The sequence below is a fragment of the Prinia subflava genome, chromosome 7 (genome assembly GCF_021018805.1).
Source record: "Prinia subflava isolate CZ2003 ecotype Zambia chromosome 7, Cam_Psub_1.2, whole genome shotgun sequence".
NCBI classification, from domain to species: Eukaryota; Metazoa; Chordata; class Aves; order Passeriformes; family Cisticolidae; genus Prinia; species Prinia subflava.
This window is the reverse complement of record NC_086253.1, coordinates 27,821,293-27,842,923: the sequence shown is the minus strand read 5'-3', so window position 1 is coordinate 27,842,923 and position 21,631 is coordinate 27,821,293. Positions and strand designations below refer to the sequence as shown.

Here is a 21,631-nt window from a genome sequence, read left to right as displayed (position 1 = left end):
TTGCGTTCAGATGTAGGAGGAGTGATTTCTCATAATTTTAATTGAATTAAAGTCATAGAAAAACCAGAATGCATTGACCCCTTCACAGGCTGCGTGTGCGTGTATGCAGTGAGTGGATTCAGTGACGTGCCTCCTGACCCTGCCTTTGCAGAGACAAAGATGATGATGTTTTCACATACTCAGCTCTTTGATTTCCTTTCCACTAGTCATAATTAACATTTATTCAAGCAACATTAGGAAGAACATAAATATTTCAAAGAGGCTAATTACAGCATCCAAAACATCCTCCAAGCTATTCGTTTAATGAGGATGTGTTTTGTTCCTGCAATAGTGTAACATTAATTTCATCAAGCAATTAAACAAAAGAAGACAAAACCAGATACAATAGAAAAAGACATATTTTTTTCTCCTGTTTACAAGAATGCTTACTTGAATTTCAGTGAGTTCCTTGAATAAAGATGACTGTCATAAACCATACAAGCTTCCTATAAACTCAGATTCAAGGTTGATGAACTTGCTCTGTCAAAATTTGTACCAATTTCATTAGAGATATTATCTTGGTATAATATATAGTCTGAGTTTAGTGCAAATGTACACTTTTTTTGGAAGTTATATTGTTTTTTTCTAATATATTTTGGGAAGTATTATAACTATGCCCAAATCAGTTTACCTTACCCACGTATCAGGAAATGCAGAACTACACAATGTTTTTAAGGCATAGTCTAAAATGAAATGGAGCTCATACTGGGTTGGAAGTACTGGAAGAGTGTAGCCTGTTAGGATTCAGACACTGCAACTCATGGCACAAACAGGATTGAATATGTAATGGCTACTGCTTTTGTCCATTAGCAGGAATCTGCTGTAAAATCACATTTCAGATGAAGGATTATCAAGCAATACAAATCCAAGCAAAAGAGAATTATTACAGGTTTTTTTAATGATAAATGGAAGACCAGAAATTTTCTACCTTTGAAGATGATGGGAATTTTTTTCCCATCATCTTCAAAATCTCCTGATATGTTTTTGTGCAAGTGGGCTCAGCAAAATTTTTCAGTTTTCAGTGCTAAAACACTGTGCAAAATGCAACTTCTGGCCTAATCAGAACCCTTTCACCTGAAACCAAAGTTTACTTCAAGATGTATCTTTCTTTCAGTATTCTTAAAACACTCTGCAGTATTCAACAGGTGTAGCATATTTACAGGTATCCTGTGCTCAAATTATAATAGACTGTAATTTATTTCACAATCTATTAAATATTTAACAAGACTCTAATAATTAAAATGCATAACAAATTAAATCTTTCCTTAGGCTAAAGCTTGGGACACTGATTCATGCAGCTGAATCAAGATGGATTAGGGAGATACCTTTCAGCACTGATGACTCCCCATTTATGGTAATTTCTTCAAATAAATATTTTCTGCTTTTATTAACAAAAAAACAGAAGTAAATGCAATCCCTCAATTAAGACTGTTTTTAAAAACCTCTTTTAATTAGGTAGATATAAATGCAATCATCCATAAAAAATACAGGCTTCTTCAATTTATGTACTGGTGTGATAACTGGCTCTCCATTGACATGAGGATTAGCTCTGTCCCCAGACATATAAAGGAAAGCTTTGCTACTGAGTCTGATAGAGAAGATGCTTCTATTACTAAAAGAATTTTATAGTATCTTAGCATGTTGCTTGGCAAAGCTTTTGCAATTTTGATGGTCTATCAAAGTGCCCAGGGTGGCAGAGCCCACTTTGTTTCACACACAACTGATAAAGGTGGAGGCAAAGAGCAGATACCAACACCATGGCTATAAATCAAAGTTTTGCTTTGTTCCACAACAACAGCCACTGCTCTTGTCAGGCAGATTTACTCCACCACATACTATTTAGCCCCCAGTCAAAACCCACTGAAACGGTAAAAATGAACTGCAAGTTGTTTTGGAAAATGACAATCTCTACTATTGCACTATTGTCCTGTTGCTGAACTGTGACGTACTAATTTCCTTTGACAGAAAAAGGCAACCAAGCAAAAAAAATATGGGTGAATTGAAAAGAAGGGAAAACAAACCACAAAGATGGACTCTAAACTAGGATCTCCTGTCCTGAAACCATCTCTGTAGCACTGGAGCAGCATCTCAGCCATGCAGGATCTTCCTGGAGCAAATGGTGAGAAAGCAGAGACATTCAGACATTCCTCATACTTCAGAGTCAGACCTTGCTGATGGGCTTGGTGTGAGGAACAGGTCAGCACCAGCCTGAGCATCTTGCTGACTCTTGGCAGTGGCAATCATCATGTGTTGGGTCTGATAGCAGGAGGAAGGGCAGACTTCCTCTGGGTAAGTGGGTAGCCACTCTGCTAAGCCAGACCTTGCTGTGCTTCAGGGATGCTGGGCTGAGCTGAACTGCCCAAGTGCCATAACAGGTTTGGAGTGTGTGTACTTTTGACTGTCGTATAATGTAGCGGCTTTCATTATCTACAGGCGTAAATAACAACTGAGACCAAGGTCTGCAGCTGTATTATAAGTAAAATACCTTGCTAAGCCCACAGTATTAGGATTTTAATCACTGAATATTACCGTATCGCTGAGTTCTGTTGCGTGGTGCGGCACTGAGTGGTATTTAAGGCATAGGAAAAGTCGGGAGGAGTAGGAGAAGTCGGAAGGCTGTCACACCCCTGCAGCCGGGGAGCCTGCAGAAAGTTCCGTGCGCAGTCGGTGGTGCCGAGGCAGGGGGGGGCCCATCCCCAGAGCCCCGCACCCCCAGAGCCACCGGCGCTTCCTGCCACATGCAAGCTGCACGAGATTTATTCCCAAGTTCAGCTAGCTGGGGGCAAACCAGCCAGTGGGTCCGATTTACCCCCGGGAAATCAGGCCTCTTGTTCCCCGTACAGCGGGCTGGGACGGTGTCTGAACACCCCCTCAGCCGCCTCATTCCGTCACTCCGAACATCCACGGCAGTGAAGGAGCAGCACCTCCCGCGCCAGCCACCGCCGCTCCTGCGGGGCTCCGGGGGATTAAAACACGGAATTTTTATGGTTTTTTAAGGAGGGGGTTTAATAGAGGGCCTGGAGCCCGGCCAGCGCCTCGCCCCTGTGCCAAGCAGGGGCACCGCCGCTCCAGCACGGCTCGCTGCGGCGGGGCGGAGCGGGCTGAGTCACCAACCCGGCCCCCGGGCCGGCGGGGCAGCCCTCCCGAGCCGGGCTGGGGGCCGTCCACGTGTCGGGAGGATTTAAAGAGTTGGGGCAGGGAGCTAGGACATGCCCAGAAGAGCGGCTGGCGGAGCGGCGGAGCTCGGCGGACATGGGATACCTCTGGCACCATCAGCCGCCCGCGGCCGCCCCCGAGCGCAGCCCCAGGAAGGGAGCAGACGGCGCGGCGCTGCCCGCGTCCCCGCTACTCCTCCTCTTCGTCCTCCTCGCTTCCTCGGTTTCTGCTTGCAAAGGTGAGGATCACCCCGCTGGCAGTGCCTTCCTGCGCCGCCAGCTGTGCACGTCAGCGGGAGCAGGGCGCCCGCAGCCCGCCAGCCTGGGGCAGCTGCTGGGCTCCGGGGCTGGGCAGCTGCTGGGCTCCGGGGCTGGGCAGCTGCTGGGCTCCGGGGCTGGGCAGCTGCTGGGCTCCGGGGATGGCTCTGGGCGGCTTCTTCCCCAGTCCCGGCAGGATTACTCTGTCCTGGCAAAACACTCCAGCAGCTTGGCCAACATGCTTTTGTTAAAAGAGATTTAAGTATCTTTTACTCTGATTTTGAAAAGGTAAGAAAAGACGTGTATCACAAAATTGCAGGACGAATTAGGACCCTCTGGCATTCATTCCAACCTCTAGCATTATTTTATCAGGTAAGGAATCCTGAAAGTTGCTACTTTTGTAGCAGGAGGTTCTTGTGAAACATCTAGCGGACTGTTTAACAAACCATACTCTTTTCTACCCTATTTTCCCACCTTAGATAGATTAGCTACTTACACCTTGTAAAGTAAAATTACAAAATGCTATGCAAGAACTATTTCTATTTTGTTTGTGTTATATTTATGTGATTCACTTTAGTTGTGAGTTCTGTTCTGCTTTGTTGTGCTTTTTTTTTTTTTTTTTTAATATCAATAACCAAAGAAATCTAATTGCAGCATACTTAATATTATGTTAAAAATAAGTTCTGAAGATGTGGAAGAAGGCAGGGAAGGAACAGGAGTGCAATGAAGGGCAGTGGCACACAGTATTTCATCCCTGTTCTTACACAAATGATTGCCAGGAGCTTGTTTAGGGGCGCAGTGGAGGGAAGAGATGTAAGAAGTGAGTCCCAGGCTGTGTATCTGGCATTCTACTACCTTGAAAGATACCAAATTTCTTGAAGATGGCAGAATTGAAAGATAGGAGAGCACGTGTGCTGTGGACAATTGATTTTGTAGAAGCATTTCCTCCTCTATGTTCCCTTTAAATAAGACTCTTTCTTCAGTAGCACATACTTTCTTTCTTTTCTCTCTCTCCTCTTCCTTCTCTCTCTCTTCTCTCTCTCCTCTTTCTTGCCTTCTTTCTTCTTTTTTTTTTTCCCCCTATGGTTATTTTGTGTATGTTACAAAAAACCTTAATTTTCACTGTGTGTTTTGTTGTGTAAATGAGTGAAGTCCTGTAGCTACTGCAGCCCTGTTCTGGGTGGGGTGATGGAGGAATGCTGCTCAGTCTTTGGAGGAACACAGTCCTAGGTGCACATGAAATAAGAAATTCTGAATATGTAGAGGAGGGTAAAGGAACCTGAGGAATGGACAAAATAATTTATCTTCTCTGTCGAGAAGTTTATGCTACTGGCCATTAAAAAAAAAAAAAAAAAAAAAAGAGTTATAATATTCAGGCTTTCCTGCTTGTTGCCCTAAGGTTTACTAATTCATGCTAATGAATTTCTTTAGCTCTCCTTGAAAAGCCTTGGGAACCAGTCAATGGCAGAAGCAGTGTTCAGAGATAGGCAGGCAATGCTTCAATGGGGAAGGTGTGTGCTAATTTGAAGTGCTGCCCTGTTCCACTTTTAACTAGGATAATAATCCCAGGTAGTACTCCAGTTTGAATACACTAATTTAAGAGCTGAAGACAATATAAGACAACGGTAGCACCTTCAATTTATTTGGCTTTTTTTTTTTTTTTAAATGAAACAAATTATTGGAAGTCAGTTTCCTTTTTATGTGAACAACTCAGAGATTTTTTTAAAAAACCCACTTCTATATAGTGTAAAATTAAGAGCCCCTCTAATTCTATTTTGGGGCAAAGCAATCATCCATACTAATTAGTCACCTTAAGTCTGTGCCAGTACAAAAACATGGTTTTGAAATCCATCCCTTTTTTGCTCACTGGACATTCTAGCTGGATCTAGAGATCTAGCACCAGTTTCTCTCCCATGGGAGTTACAGCACATGCCCTCACTGTGGGGATGCCATTGCGTGGTGTCTGACATACTCACAGGGCAGTGATGCTCATTTCTGTTATTTGCAGAGACTCTAACAAACACTACTATCAGAAATACACTTCCAGGTAAAGCTACAATGTGGTAAAAGGGATATTCTGGACATTGAGCTGGAAGGGATCCTGGGACAGTAACTTTCATGCAGCCTGGGTGAGTAGAGATAGAGAAAGGAGCTGCTCCAAGTTAAGCACAACTTCACTGCATCATTATGCAACCAAGAACACATTTAATCTACTGAGGGACAAGCTTTTCCATATTACATATGCAAAACAGAGGGAAAAATTCAGTTAGACTTGTATTGTCTATCAGCTTCTCAAAACAACTTGATCGTATCATGGGCACTATTTCCATGCAATCATACTTTACATAGTGCATGTTCAATTCTGCAGCTGTAGCATACAAGAGGGCAAGAAGTAGAGTCCAGATACTCAACTCAGTGTGTGCACTGGAGGTGAGCAGAGTTCTCAGAAAGCTCGAGGTTATAGGAACTGGAATGTGATTTTCTGAACAGGTCTCAGTGAGAACTTCCACACTGTTTATTGCTCAGACATGTGAACGCCCATATCTGCTGTAAACTTGTGGAAAAGCATCCTCTGTATTGCTGAAACAGAGCAGGCAAAAAATACCAAACAAACCAGGAAGCCCCCAGGGTCACAGACTCCCTTGGCCCAGCAGCTCCCAGACTTTGCAGCTAATGGTTGTGCTAAGTATGTCTGACATGGGGAACTTATACAAATGACCTTTGCTGTACAGCATTGCTAAGCCTGGTTTGTGCTTCCAGGTGCACCAATGCCATCCCAAGCACTTGAATCAGATGAGGATTTGCAGCTGTTGAAAGAGGTAAGCATCATCTGCCATGTGGTATCCTCCCATTTCTTCTGCGCCTGTCCTTGCTGCAGTCCCACCTCACCATCCAGTATTTCTCTTGCACAGAGCTCAGCTGTGTTTTCTTCCAGTATGTCTTCCTGTATGCCTCCTATCCTGGCATCAGCAAAGAGGTGGAATATTTAATTTTCCAGATGTTCCCAACAGTTGCTTCAGGAGGATGTTGGGACTGTGAGTTGAGATGTCATTCTGAATGATGTCATTCTATATTTGATAACTGTCCATGACCAGGCAGACACTGTCCCTGGAAGCATCACAATGTCCCTCCCATCTGGTAGTTTTATAGTCTGTACATGAAATTCAGAAATGATTTCAACTCACCCAGTCTTGTATCTTGCATCCTCTGTTCTGCACACAAGGCTGGGGCACTGTTCAGTCCTATCCCAGCCTCTCAATTTACTAGGCAAAGGACAATGTACTGTGTCAATTAGCCCCTCTAACATTTGGCCACTGATTGATACCGTAACTTCCACTCTCATCTCTGAAATGAACGTTTGTTTTGGCTCTGGAGTGTGACACACGTGTTAACACAGACTCTTCCCTGCCCTTTTGGAACAGATGGAGTGGCAGGGCATAACATGTGGAGAGGGTTTATCCTGCAACTTCCATGCCCTGGTGTTGCTGCAACTGAAAACTGTTGTGTTGACATTTAATTTAGCAGCTTTTGATAACATTGGGAAATAAATGACTCATCAGGGGGCCAGATGCAGAGAGCAAATTTCTTCTGATTGAGACCATTACTGGAGACATTCTGCTTACTGTCATCTCCCCACAGTCCATATTGGACATAGCGACTCAAAACCTAGCCTATTCCAGAGGGCACTTGAATGAGCCCTAGAGATGTTCATCACCTGGGTAAAATGGTCTCTTGCGAAGTAAGATCTGGATAACTGTAAGGAGTTTTTGAAAATTAGTTATTTACATTCTGGATTTTAAAAGCTGCTTTATACATTTCTGTACGTCTTGATCAGATTTGCTAGCTGTAAGTTTTGTCCTGTTGACTTCAATGAAGAAAACAGTATGCATAAGATATGAAATTTTGTAAAATTTTGTAATAGAAACAATATAAAACTTACCATTAGAACTACAATTATGCTGGACTGGAAAGAATCTAAAGAAAGAGAATTAGATATATAGTTATATACCCTATATCAACCTAATTACTCATTCATACTAGTTCACCAGGCTTTCACAAAGTGGAAATAATAATTCTTCCCTCTTTGCTACTTTACTAGTGGATCATTCAGGAGAAACCCTGTCTCTAAATAAACCTAGTATGTTCTAGGAATGGCTCTGAGTTTATAAATTTGAGAACTTTGTAATTAAGTATTTGTTTCTTTACTTGTCTCTTATTTCCTTATGTTTCTTTATGTTATTTAACCACACCCAAGCAACTTGCAATCTTCTACCCTCAGGCCACATTTCTGAGACAGGAGAGAAAATTTTGGAGAAGATGCATAAAGGATAGAAACTATTACTTTTTAAAAAGTAATTAACAGAAATTGTGGCTTTTCCTCAGCCCTACTTTGTCTGTGAAGGTTTCAGCTAAAAGATACCACTGTGTTGAACACAAAGCAGTCTCTGGCTTATTTTGCTACTGAATTATGGTAGTTCTCTGTGTCAAGTAAATAAACAAATAAAACCCAAACTCAAACAGTCCCCAAGAGGAAACAACCCTTTTTAACATAAGCTTCCAAAATGACTTCAGCTTGATTTTATCTCATTCATTGCTGACTTCTTCCTCTATACTTTCTCACTCTGGAAGGAGTGAAGCTGAACTGATACACTCAAACACATGCAGGATGAAGGACAAAGAGAATGGAGAGGATGTGTTACCAACAATACCTGTTTGAAAAGGGAATCCTGTGAGCTATTAGTTTTCCCACTGTGTCTGCTAATGCTTTCTCATAGATTGTCTCTGGAGAAATGAATCATCTCCTGTTGTGAAGTGATCAGATAAGCATTATTTTTTTGAAATTTATTTTTTCCTTTAATGTTTTCAGTGCTAATGTGTCACTTAGGGATTTTTATCTATAAAACATTGCAAGAACAATTGCATTGCCTGCTCTATCAAAAAGAAAAAAACAACAAAACAACGAAAAACCACTATGTTTTTATGCAGCCTGTGAACAACATAAATGGCAAAGGTTTTTTTTTCATCTAACACTACCAAATATTACATGGAAAAAATAGCAAATACTGATGGAGGTTACTATTGATACAACTCTGAAGTTATTTAATAAAATTGTAAGTTGTTTTTTGTCATCATTATTAAAGTGTGCAACTTCAGTTGTAGTGCTGGAGACTTTTCCTTACAGAATACTCAGAGCTTTCAGCACTGGTAATATTATGTCTCTGAACTCTGAACCTTTTATTCCATTTCTTATTCCCCCTCTATTAACGACTCCACTAAAAATTAGTCCGTATTTCATTGTTCTTTCATCTTGGAAAAGAGACAGAAGGAGGTTGTAATTAATACAAGGTTGTGAACTGCAGGGAGAGGATGGGTAGGAATGACTTGTTCAGTCACACTTTTTCCAAGACCAGATCATGGCAGCACTGAATGAAGACAGCTTTGAAAAGTCTGGTGAAGACAAACAGGAGTGGAGTTTCACACAATGTTTAGGAAACTTCTGGCATGAATTGACTGGTGTGCATAGGATGTACGAGCACATATCATAATCACTCAATGGACACACGTGTCATACGCCTGTAGGGATGCCGTAATCCAATTGACAGAGTTGTGTTTGAGGATTTATCCTGGAATCCATTGCCTTAGTTTTGTTGTTTTCTTCACAGTTTTGTATAATTCAAAAATATTACAGAAGAGATTCAAGTTCATAGCTCATCTCCCAGATGCTTACAATCATAACTTAAAACACGACTTAATTTGAGAAGTTTGCAGTTAAGAGGGGTATGTGGTGGGTAGGGAATAAAGGTCATGGATGTATGTTATGTTATGTTTTATGTTATGTTATGTACAGATGTTGTGTTGTGTTATGTTGTATTGTGTTATGTTGTGTTGTGTACAGATGTTATGTTTGTTCAAGTCAAGCAAGCATAAGTTCATTGTTATTATTATTTTCTTTTTTATGTAGTTAAGGCCCTTTCCTCCTTTGAATGCAAAGTATTTAATGAATGGACCTGTAAGGATGCAAGCTTGCCATGCCGTTAGCTGCATTTACCTTTTTCTGAAAATATGCATATTTCACTTGTTTTTATTACTTTGACTTCCTAAAAGGACTGTGTGAACTCTTACAGATAGATGATGTGTGTTCTGCTTACCTGTCCACTGATTCTCAGCCTCAGGTGAGTCAGACAGAGGTAACTCTACTATTGTTATACTGTTTGTTATATGCAGTAGAATTGGAAGTGTGATACCTGGGTTCCTGTTTTCTTTGCACTAGGTGTCCAGTACAGTGGAAGAACTTTGTTTTTTGGTCTTGGGATTTCTCCAGAAACCACAGGTACCACACACAAAAGACTGCTTAGCATTTTTGAAGCCTGGTCTCTCACTGTGCGTTGTCTACAATGATTTCTGAGGACCCAGTATGCAAAATGTCATTCAGCATGGAAAGTACTTCTATCAGTTTTTACTCTGAAATGCCACGTGCCAACGCCTTGTAAAGACAACCGGGATACATCAGTGTTTGGAAAATTATCTCCAGGTTGGGGACAAGGTGTTAGGTGTTTTTATTGCTCCAGATTAGAAAAACTATGAATCCTCAACAGACAAAGAGATTTACTTAGGAGAGTCTGGGGATGAACAAGGCAATATCTGCTAAACACATCTAACTCATCTAGGGCAGAGTAACCAATGCTCTCTACAGAGTCCGAAGTGATTAGTTAGTTTGATAAGCAAAGACATAAAATACATCTGCCAAGGAAGAAGGATATTTCAACTCAGTGCTGAAAAGATTATGTATGTAATCAAAATTATCCATTGTTCTTTTTATTTAATGAATAAAAGCCTTTCTACCAACTATTATTCCCACAGGGTTTAGATGAGAAAGACAACACCAAAAGGGTAAGATGTCTATATATCCTACAATCACACTAAAAAAAGGCAAGAAAATCATAAAACTCTTGCCCTGTTTTGTAGTAAAACCCCACCTTTAATTTTTTCAAACAGTTCTTATTTCATTATTCTAAGACTCATGACTCGGGCAACTCAGACATCATGGTAAGTGACATAGCACCTCCTTATGAGTGAGTACGTGTGCTTGTATATAAAACCAAGGCAATATTCCTTTTTGCAGTAGGCTCTCCCACTGTGAGCAAGTTCAAGACTGGGAGTTGTATGTTTACAGTACAGACGGTGTGTTAATAATAGGGGAGAGGATGATCAGTACTGTAGAAGTGTGGAAAAAAAGATCTAACAAACTCAACCAAGCATTTGTGGAATCCCAACTGAATCTAAATCTTGCAGTTTCAAATTTTAAGAATGAGATCAAATACTTTCTTTGGGTATTGGAACACAGCACATGCAGTGAAACAATGTGGACTTACAGGACCTGAGAACATGACCATAACAATTAGATACTCTTGAAGCATTTTTATTAAGTATTAATTAAACTGTATTAATTCGTTTGCATGTCATAAATATGTAGCAGGCAAAATAGTTTTTAAGTCTCACTTGGACTTTGGATTATATTTTGAATGAAAAATATAATTTAAATCAAAGCCCAGAATTGTTGCCTTAAAAGTATTCTCATAAACCAGCAAGCCAAGTACGTGATCCATTCTTTCTTTTGAAGTGCAAACATACTCTGTTATCCATGTGCATCTATGCACCATCAAATTTGGAGAGAGTTAAACATATTCATATATCCTTGTTTCTTAACAATCACTCTTACATGCCATTGTCCATTTTTGCCTTGTTCTTTACATTTCTCCAGAAATACGTGGTGTATTCCCTAGAAAGTGATATTGCTCATATTGGCATCAATGTTTTCATGCTACAGCTGCTTTGGAGGCTTTAATGGTAATTAAGGCACGGTGAAATGAGTTATTTCTGCTGCTGCTCCTGCTTAAAAGGTTACTGCATCCCACTGCACCCCCGTCCTGAATACCTTTGCCACTGCCCCCAGAGATTACTGCTTTCTCACTCCTTCTGGTTTAGCTTTTCAGACGATTATGTTCCAGCCAATTTCAGAGATACTAACTTAGGTGAGATCCATCATTCCTCGGCTTTATAAGCTCTCTCCACTAGCTGCAAGACAGAGCCCGAGTGGACAGCTGGGATGTCCATTAACTACTTCAATCACATCAGACTCCTATTTTTTTTAGGTATTATAATCCCATATTGCCTGCCTTAGGCAGATAGCAAAAAATTGGCTACAAATAAGCAAGTTCTTTTTACCTATTAAGTACAATAACATTTTGGTAACCCTGGTTACTCCATATATTACAATTCTCTTAATTCCATTACTTTTCTAAGAAGTATTGTAGCAAAAAATGCATTGTTTTACGTTGAAGGTTTAAATTGGTAAATGGAACACGTTTTTTTATACTTTATTTCTTCCTGTGGACCTCTCTCCAAAATCCCACATAGTTGTGTTTTTCCAGGGTGAGCACTAAGGCTGCACACAATGCCACTGTGCACAATTAGGCTGTCTGGAAGCTTAAAGTCCTGTTGAACACAAGGAATTTCATGACTGGATCTTATACAGAGTGACCAGTGCCACGGTTACAAATGTCCCTTAAGAATGGATTTCTACTGTACACTGTTCTTTAGCAAAAAATCAGATTTTTTTTGTTGCCATTTATTTTGAACTAAAATGAACTTTTCAGTACAACAGAGGTTGAAGCTGCTAACTTCCATAGTAGAAAATCGTAGTAGTGTTAGTAGGAAAACTGTGTGGAAATATTCTCAGTACCACTCATAGAGACTCATCTAAGTTTGAAGAATTCCAGGAGTCTGTAACTGGACTTTCAGTTAGAAAAGGTGAGGATACATAGCTTTCCCCTCCATCACTCTGTGTAAAGTAAATATAAATGCTGATGCCTCTTTGCTGTCAAGTCAAAATGTTAAAAAAGTAAGTTTTTCAATTAATAAGTTTCTCAGTCTTCAGTCCTTTTTTTGGTGTGTATTTGGTCCATGAGCCAATACTGCAGAAAGAGACTTTTTTGCATCATAAGGGCCAAATGTCACTGTTGCTCATGTGTGTGTTCGTGTCCTCTCAGTTGTCTGTCCTGCATCCTTTACTGCAACTCGTTCCTCAGCTTAATGAGAGAAGACTGAAGAGATACAAACTGGACGTATGTAAACTTAAACTCTGCATGCTTATGTTCTCACACTTTGTGACTCTTTAGCTTTCCTAAAAATGCCCTTGTAGACCTTTCTGCTTATATATTTTGGTTGGACTACCCAAATCTCAGTGTCACAGAACGTGCTTCAGGAGGCGTTATCTTGCTGCTGATCTTTTTTCTTCCTCATATTGGGAAGAAAAACAGAACCTGCTGTACATAAACACATCTACCTCTCTCCCTGATTAGATAAGGAATTGAAAATATGAGTGGGTGAAGGAGGAAACATGCTCTATTAAATTAATTCTTTCTCCTCACTTTAAACAACACCAGATATTTTCATGGCTTTGATTACTCTTGAGCTACAGACTGCCTGATAGGATATGATCTAAAAAAGAAGACTCAAGGATTTTCTTGGTTAGTCAATATAAAAGCCTGCGCAAAATACCTTCTAGAGGGCAGGCATTAAAATAAACTCTAAGTAATCATACATCTTCATGAATACATATTTTTCTGTGTACATATATACATGCATGTTTGTGAATAAACTTGCATATTTATTATGGCAGGCATATTTTTTTTACATCTCCAAACCCTTAGAAGAGTGTTACAAAAATGACAGATTCTTAGCTTCAGCTGTTTTCTAATACCAAACTTCTGACATGAACTCAAACAAGAATATGTAATCTTTAAGAAGTCTCACGTCTGGTTGTAAGAGGAAAATGACATTAATATAAATCACAGTTTCTCACTAGTAATTGTACTCTTGATTATTTTTCTGTTCTGGATAAATTTAATAATCTTGTAGCACCTATTTTGCTCCTGTTTTCAGTTTTGTTCACATATTGAGTAGAAAAAGTAGAAAAAAATTACATACAAATAAGACTCAAATGGCAATGTACATAACATTTTTTACCCTTTCGAAATAAAAAAAGGATAGTAGTTATCAGATTATAAATACAAAATGTGTGTTTCAAATGCAGACTATGCTAGAACGAGAAAACAGTAGAAATAAAAGTACAGATGGTTTATGTACAGCAAGAAACTGAATATAATGCTCTATGTGATAAACTAAAATCAGAATTAAAATCAAGAAATTATGTGTAGTTTAAACTCTACTTCCTCTGAAAGCTCCCCTGGACTGCATTTACTTCTGTAGTTTGAAAATGATGGGAATCATCCAGTTTTACACAATTCTCACAGCATTAGAGTAGAGCATGGTAAGATTCCTTTCTTTGACACTTCACCTTATGGTATTTACCCAAGAGATCACAGCACCCCAGATTTTAGTTAAGAAGTACCCTCATTGCTAAATAAAAGCCATCTTCATTTTATGTTCTGGTAAGCATAATACTGAGTCTATTTTGTTTCTCTAATTTACTGTGTCCCCACCTGCAGGACAGACACATCACTCTGACACCAACTGAAGGGAATAAAACACTGTGATTAAGCTTATGTGTTCTTTAATCATTAAGGTCTCATTAAAGCAACTGGATGCTTCATGCTTTGTACTTGTTACATTTAAATGGAATTTCTGTTTTCATCATTTGTTACCTTCCTTGCTGTATGGATCTCTAGGCAGGTGTTTCATCCTGTGTGCAGCATGGACAGGATAGACTCTCGTGAGCACTGCTTTTTGGGAGTTAATGTGAGGGCAGTGGGTATGGTACATCTTTGGGAACACTCTGGGGTCTCATTCCTGGGAGCAGCCCAAGTACTTCTGATATTTAAACTTTATATTTTTGTCCTCTTATTTGGCAAGAAGCAACTCTATCTGTAGAGACTCTGCTACCATGAACACACTTTTGTTGTGCCTGGGTAATGAACCCTGGAAAAAAAGAGGCAAAGGCTGTTAATCATTTCTAGTACCATTCAAAAGCAATCTGAGCTGATCTAAAACTTCAGGTGGAATTTGGCTCCATTCATATGTTATCTGCTATTTCTACATAACAACATAAACTTTGTGTTACTAACATGGAGAAATACAAAACATTTAAAGGATTAAGACTGTATGTAGTACTGAAGAAATATTTTTTATATACACATAAACAACCACTCTGTATGAATTAATTTACAGCTGCAGATATAATTTGAAATACCTTTTTTTTTTTTCAGGAAGAACTTCAAGGACCTGGAGTGATTCAAAGCAGAGGCTACTTTTTCTACAGGGTATGGTTGGTTTGATTTTTTTTTTCCTTTTGTTTTGTGATGAGAGTTACAAAAAAAGCCCACAAAACAAAACAAAGTAGATAACTGAATTACAGAAAGAATTACTGTGATTGAGGATACTTTTCTCAGTTAGAGCATTCCACCCCACAGGACATCTCCAGGTCTGTCCCTGACATTTCCTTGTATTAAAATAAAGGCATTGTAAGGATTTTTTTAAAATCATACTCCTAGGTTTGCGTATACATGATGCCATTCTATGCCTTAAGAAGTCATTGGTTATTTTGTATCTATTTGTCAGAGAACATGCTAGGAAATACAGCACCTTGGAAAATCTTTGTAAAGCATTGTTCAGCAGGGTATGTTTGCACATGATATAAATATGATTCCATGCTTACACACTGTGCTGGGTCTGACCTTGCCATTTCCCTCCTGTTTTGACCAGTAAGGTAAGAAACTAGATACAGAAATTCTCATGAGACTGAATCTACTGTGTTCAGCTTTTACACCATAGAGCCTTTTAACTTCACTTTAGCAAAATTGAGAAGGTGAAAAGTCAGACATTTGAATAGTTCTCTTGATTTTCATTAGTATTTCTACTTAAATTAGAAAGTGGCTAATGGCTTTAAATAAAAATGTGGCTAGGGTTGTACTCGATGATCTTAAAGGTCTTTTTGCAATCTAAATTATTCTGTAATTCTAATGAAAAAATCACAGATTTTTACAGTTACATTTCTTATGTATCAGGCTTGGATCCTTAGAGTTGTTATGAAAGGCCAAAGTAATGGGTAATAGTAACATTGGTGCATTCATGCTTCTAGAGTAAAAGACAAATCCTTATTAAGCCCAGGAAGAAATTTTTTATCAGCTTTAGTGGAAGTTGTATCAAGTCCCTCATTGGTGCAAAATATTTCTGAAAAACACCATGGTGGAAAGGGAGAAAGGCCTCGCCTATTAAAAGAATACAGTCTAAAAAGAAGATCATTGAGAATGACATGGATTTGTTTATTAATAGCGACAATCACTTATAATGCAATTATGACAGCAATCAGAAAGCACATTTTAAGAAAATGCAAAAAGAATAAGCATTAACTATCTCTTGAAGTGACTTCTTACGGCTTTCTCCTCCTTATAAAATCATACAAGATAGACAATTCATTTTTCAATTGATACGCAGTAAATTTTAGTGTATAATTTTCCTCCAGAGGTAGCTATAGATTAAACAATAACTTATCTTAGTCTATCTTTGATAATAATCACAATGACACTACTGAGAAATTCACCGATTTCTATACACACCAAGTTGTTTGGGGCTTTGTTACTAAATTCTGTTCATTTTATAGAATATATATGTTACTAAATATTTGTCTTTCAGCCACGTAATGGAAGGAGATCAGTGGGTTTTCGCTAAGGAGGTATTTATTTAATGCTTTTAATCATCATCTACATGTAAATTATTTCATTTTTAGACAAAGAGACCATGTTATTTTTGTTGAGAAGTTGTCTAAAAAACCCTTTAACTGTGTAATTGGCTTAGATTCCCACTCACAAACTTCTTCCAGATGTGTCAAATACACGTAGATGTATTAGATACACTTATCTTCAGATGAAATGAACAGAAGCTGTAGGTATTCAGGGTTTCATTTCAGTGCCTGCAACTATTTGGAGAGATGTAAAAATGTAGACCAAAAGTATAATGCTCTCTTATCTAATGTATTTTATACTGCCATCATTTTTAAATGTTGTATCCAGCTTAGTGGTATATCAACAGCTAATGCTCTATCTTATTTTTCAGGATTGTAGATTCCTGACTTAGAACTAAAACTGCAGGAATGCCGAGTACACGGACATACTGTTTTCCTTACAATAATTATTCATTATTAATGTACAATTAGAAATCACTCGAATGTAAATATTCTTAAATCAGATTCTGTTAAGAAGGTCTTTACTATCTTGATTATATTAAAAGCATATTAAAATTATTTGTTTCCTAGTGTTATGATGTTTACAACCACATGTAATTCAACTGTAAGAGTCAGTGTTTGCATGCAACAGACATTGCCTCCAACAACCCTGTTAAGCAAATTTTCCCCTCCAAAGGCCCTCAGCCAGAGAGTAGATTTAATGAGAATGTTTGCAATCCAGACTACTGTGTTTTTTCCAGAATACATTGTGATTTGTATTTCATCTTCTGAAAAAAAAAAAAAAAAAAAAAAGAGAATCCCTTTTCCCTTAATAAAAGGAACCTGAACAAGTTTTGAAGAAATATCATGACTTTGATTCAACTAAAATATAATGGCATCCTTTTTTAGCAATTAAGAACACAGATGCACTATGGTTCTCATTTAGAAGACTTAATTGCAACTGGGATCACAAGTCACTTGAAAACTCAAGTGCTTTTGATGGAGACTGAACTCAGAAGCACAAGTTAGCCTTAAAATCTTCCCAGCTTCTCTCTCCCAGTTTATTTTCACACCAAAATTGTGTTATATCATGTTGTTGAGGTTGTAATTATATTGAAAGTAACTAATCACTCAGAACTAGATGATCTTTAAGTCCCTTCCAACCCAAACCATTCTGCACTTCTGTGATTCTGTTTAGAAGTGAGCTGAAGTTTTTAACATTGTATTGGCTGGTCATGGTTTAAATTGGCCTCAGCATTACTACTCCTGCTTCTGCACTTTTGGATGAGCAATGAAACTTCAGAAGGTAGCTGGAAAAATTATACCCCCAGAGGAGGCCAAATTGAGAAGACCTTTTTCTCTTCTACCCCACTTGTTTTTGCTCTGCATTTAAATAATTAACACTTCTTGTAACAAAATTTGTTCAATATTTATGGTTTAATTTTAATTATTTTCTTTTGTTTATTTTAAAAAAGATTCTGAATTAAACATACAATGCAGATAGTGACAAGCAGTATGACATCTAACATGCACAGATAACTAACTTACATAATTTCATAAAGGAGCCAGTCAGTGTAAAGATTACCATTCTGAATTATTGGTAGCAATCCACTCCTGTATTTCTGTATTTTCCTATGTAGTTATAATTAAATAAAGTCCTTATTTTTCCCCCTCTCTCTTACCCCGACTTATGGCAAAATTAACTAATTTCTGAAATATATACATATTTTTCTTTCATTAGTTTCACATCTGCTTATTACTTTTCATACATTTAAAATGTTTGGCGACTCTGGAGAACAAAAGGTGGACTTCTTTTGTTTGTTGGTTTGGTTTGGGTTGGGTTGGGTTTTTGTGTTTCTAGTGAAACCATGTGAAAGAATGAATCTTGAAGAACTAAAGGAAGCTGAAGGTGGCTCTGATGAGACTGATAGGATAGCTATTGATATGTACAGGTGTAGTGAGAGATATCTATCCAGATTAGCAGGGCACATGTGATTATTGTATATGTAAAACTCCTAAAATATAAACTCGGAATCTTTTGAATAGTAATGTCTGCTGACTGACACCACTGCCTTTTTCTACTTTCTACTCTTTTGACATCAGATAGCACCCACATTACTGTCCTACTTCTTCCTCATTGCCAGTGGCACAGAGAAACAGTTTACATTACATTTTGCTTTGATGTTCTGTTAGAACAAAATTATTTACTCTGAAACCTGGATATTTAAAAGAAAGTGCTGAACAGGCCACAGTGGAAACCACTGTTATGCATCCTCAGCTGAACTGAAGATATATTGGGCCACAGTGTGTTGGGAGGTGTTCTATGTTTGAAGTGATATAGTGTCAACATTTCTCCAAGTTACACAAGTAGGGCTCATTCTCTGTCTGCCTGATTAAAAACTACTCACTCTTGCCACACCAAAGACAGCTCTTCCACACTAATGATACATTCTGCTAGTCTTTAGAACTTTGTGCAAGAATGATAAATTCTCAAAGAAGGAAGTTCTGAATTCCATTTTCTCTCTTCTGTTTTGGATAGAGTTTTCTGTGCATTTCAAGCCAGAAAGAATGGACAATCGGTTCTGGGTATTCCTTTACTCTCATGTGCACAAGAAAAATAGGAAAAACAAGATCTCATCATACATGGCTCCAGTTTTGTGATGGATAATGTTTTGTGTATGGTACCATCTGTATGAGGATGGCATGCCATTAAAGGAGAAAACTGTATTTTAGTGCAGGAATCAAACTGTTAAGAATTTTCAATTGATTAAGTAATTAATTTGACTATTATGAACAAAATATATTTCTTACTCTAGGATAGCACTCATTTCTGGTACAAAATGGTTTCTAAATGTATTACTTTAATAAAAATGCAATTTATTATGAATTTCTATAGTAATTACTATAGTTTCACTATATCATACATTAAAATTTCTGTGCTGTAATGGTGGTAGCTGCAGAATCACAGAATCACAGAACGGGTCAGGCTGAGAGGGACCATGGTGGGTCATCAGGTCCAACACCCCTGCTCCAGCAGGGTCACTCCAGAGTACATGGCACAGGACTGCATCCAGACAGTTCTTGACTATATCCAGTGAGGAAGACTCCAGAACCTCTCTGGAGAACCTGTTCCAGTGCATGGCCACCCACCCAGTAAGGAGCTTCTTGCTCATATTCAAGTAGAACTTCCGTGCATCAGTTTCTGCCCATTGTCTCTGCTGCTATTGCTTGGCGCCCCTGAGAACTTGACCTGGCTCCATCCTCTGACACTCTCCCTGCAGATACTTGTAGACATTGATGAGGTTCTGTCAACAGGTCCCCTGTTGGTTTTCTCCTCTTTAGGCTGAACAGGCCCATTCCCTCAGCCTTTCCTCACAAGAGAGATGCTCCAGTCAACAAATTTGTGTGGTTTTATAAGCCAGCTGTGGATTCCTAATAAACAGGTACTGTGTTTGGTTTGCCTCTTATTCAAGGTAGATTTTAATGGTTTTTCTATTTCTTACTTCAGGAAAATGTTCATTTGAAGTTTATATTGAAGGAAGACTCGGGATAGACCAAAACAATGTCTATAAATGGAGGGTATAAAGCTAACAGCTAGGGTGTTTCCAGTGGTGCCCCGTGACAGGACCAGAGGACGTGGGCACAAACTGAAACACTGGAGGTTCCCTCTGAATATCAGGAAACACTCTTTTTACTGTGAGCTGAAATGTTGCATAGTCTTCTTCCTTGGTGATGTTCAGAAGCTGTCTGGACATGGCTCTGGACAGCCTGCCCAAGGTCGATGCTCTTTGAGCTGGAGGATGGAATCAGGTGGCCTCCCTTCCAAGCCCAGCCATGCTGCATTTCTGGAATTCTGTAATACACAGCGCACATTTCTTAGGCTTAACTGTGACAGAATCAACCTTATTCAACTATTTAATAGGACTACACCAATCATTTTACATACAGTACCAAACAGAGTCAGTGTGGTTATGAATTTGGGTTCAGAAAACCTTGGCACCTTGTACCGACTGCAGCAATTGTTGCTATACCAGACATTCACACGTATATTATTGCACATATTTTACTAGGTACTCTTTCAAGTTCTGCCCAGCACTGTATTGTAACTAAGGAAAATGAGGCATTCAGTTTACACAAAATAAAAAAGCTTATGTGATCAAAACATTTCCTCTGTCTAGATTCTACCTGTACTTACTGCTGTTGAATTGTTAAAATGACTAAAATAATTCTAGGACTAACATAGTGTATCTAAGAATGTACTATCAGAGAAAGAAAATAATTCACTTAAATATGTGGAAGTTGTGAACCACAACTATATTGTATAGTTGCTAGAGTATAAAAATATTGTACATTTCTTAGTTCTTTTTTTGTATGTGTGAAAAGCAATTCCACAGTGGCTTTCAGTTAGTGTAATTAATAGCTGCTTTTAGTTCAATAAATTTCAGTAAAACATTTTCCTTTTCTACCTTGCAAGTATTTTTATAGACAAAGACTGCCATCTACTGATTTTGCATTTCAGTTTTCATTAATTATTTTAAAACTGTCTGGTAAATATTAGTATAAATACTGTAATTCTTCCTTAAACTAATTTCATATTCATAATCACACAAATATTTACTACCTGCTCTAATGTTTTCTTGAATCTTGTAAATGCTTGTACAATTTGTTTGTTTGTTACTAAAGTTTCCCAAATCTGATACTGATGAATGAAGAAAATTAATTTTAATGTTATACTATTGAATAAAGATTGGCATAGAAGCCTTTCTAGCTCTAAAATTTTAAGACCACAAGCTCAAGAGTTACTCAAATAATGTAAGTAATTGAGATGCACTACATATTATTTTTAAATGCATGTAAAATGTTCCAAATATGCTTATTATTTTTTTTTACTTTCTAATCAGGCAGTAACACCTGTACTGAAGACATATAAATGTCTTCATAGGAGGCAAAAGCATGTGAAGCTAGGAGAAAGTTGTGGAAAGCAGTATGCAGAAGTAGTTTACAAATTCTCCAGAGGATGTTTGGGTTATAATTCATCTTTATTGGTCAAGGTAATTACATTCTTGTGTAAGAAGTACAATACTTCAATACAAAGAATTGAACTGGTAATTAAATACAAGAGGCTAATGGAATAGCAATCTTTTGGAAGCAATGGAATCATAGACCATCTGACCTACTCAATTTGTTAATTCACTTTGTGAGAGTTAATCGTTCACTTTTGCTCAAATACATGAAAGATTTATTTTGCTATTCATGCTTATCACCACGTATGCAACCTTAGTGAGATCTCTGAGTTTCACTAAGAAACTGGTGTCCACTGTTTGCAGTTTCTTTTCTCAGTGGGAGTGGTCTAACAGGATTATTCTAGCTTTATTTCCCCTTTGACTTGAACAAATCAAAAGCCCATCAGGAAAAGTCTCAGTTATGCAAACTGAGGAAAGCTGGGGGACTTGTTAGTTTATCAATTGCCCTGTAAATTCTCTAATGGTAGCAGAAC

At 38.3% G+C, this 21,631-nt stretch overlaps 2 protein-coding genes across 3 annotated transcripts in view; both read left to right on the top strand.

Moving 5' to 3' along the window:
• Positions 1–21,631, top strand: part of LOC134552878 (uncharacterized) — a 279,873-nt gene that overhangs the window by 242,397 nt on the left and 15,845 nt on the right. The window lies entirely within an intron of this gene.
• NMU (neuromedin U) lies at positions 2,675–16,713 on the top strand. Of its 2 annotated transcripts, XM_063401974.1 has the most exons (10): positions 2,682–3,433; positions 6,213–6,271; positions 9,578–9,625; positions 9,724–9,783; positions 10,314–10,343; positions 10,449–10,499; positions 12,503–12,577; positions 14,681–14,734; positions 16,107–16,146; positions 16,527–16,713. In XM_063401974.1, the coding sequence occupies exons 1-9, from the start codon at positions 3,292–3,294 to the stop codon at positions 16,140–16,142; spliced, it is 555 nt and encodes a 184-aa protein (XP_063258044.1). In that variant the 5' UTR covers positions 2,682–3,291; the 3' UTR covers positions 16,143–16,146; positions 16,527–16,713. The 2 variants fall into 2 exon arrangements, with proteins under 2 accessions (XP_063258045.1, XP_063258044.1); XM_063401975.1 differs by lacking the exons at positions 10,314–10,343; positions 10,449–10,499 and having other exon boundaries at positions 2,675–3,433.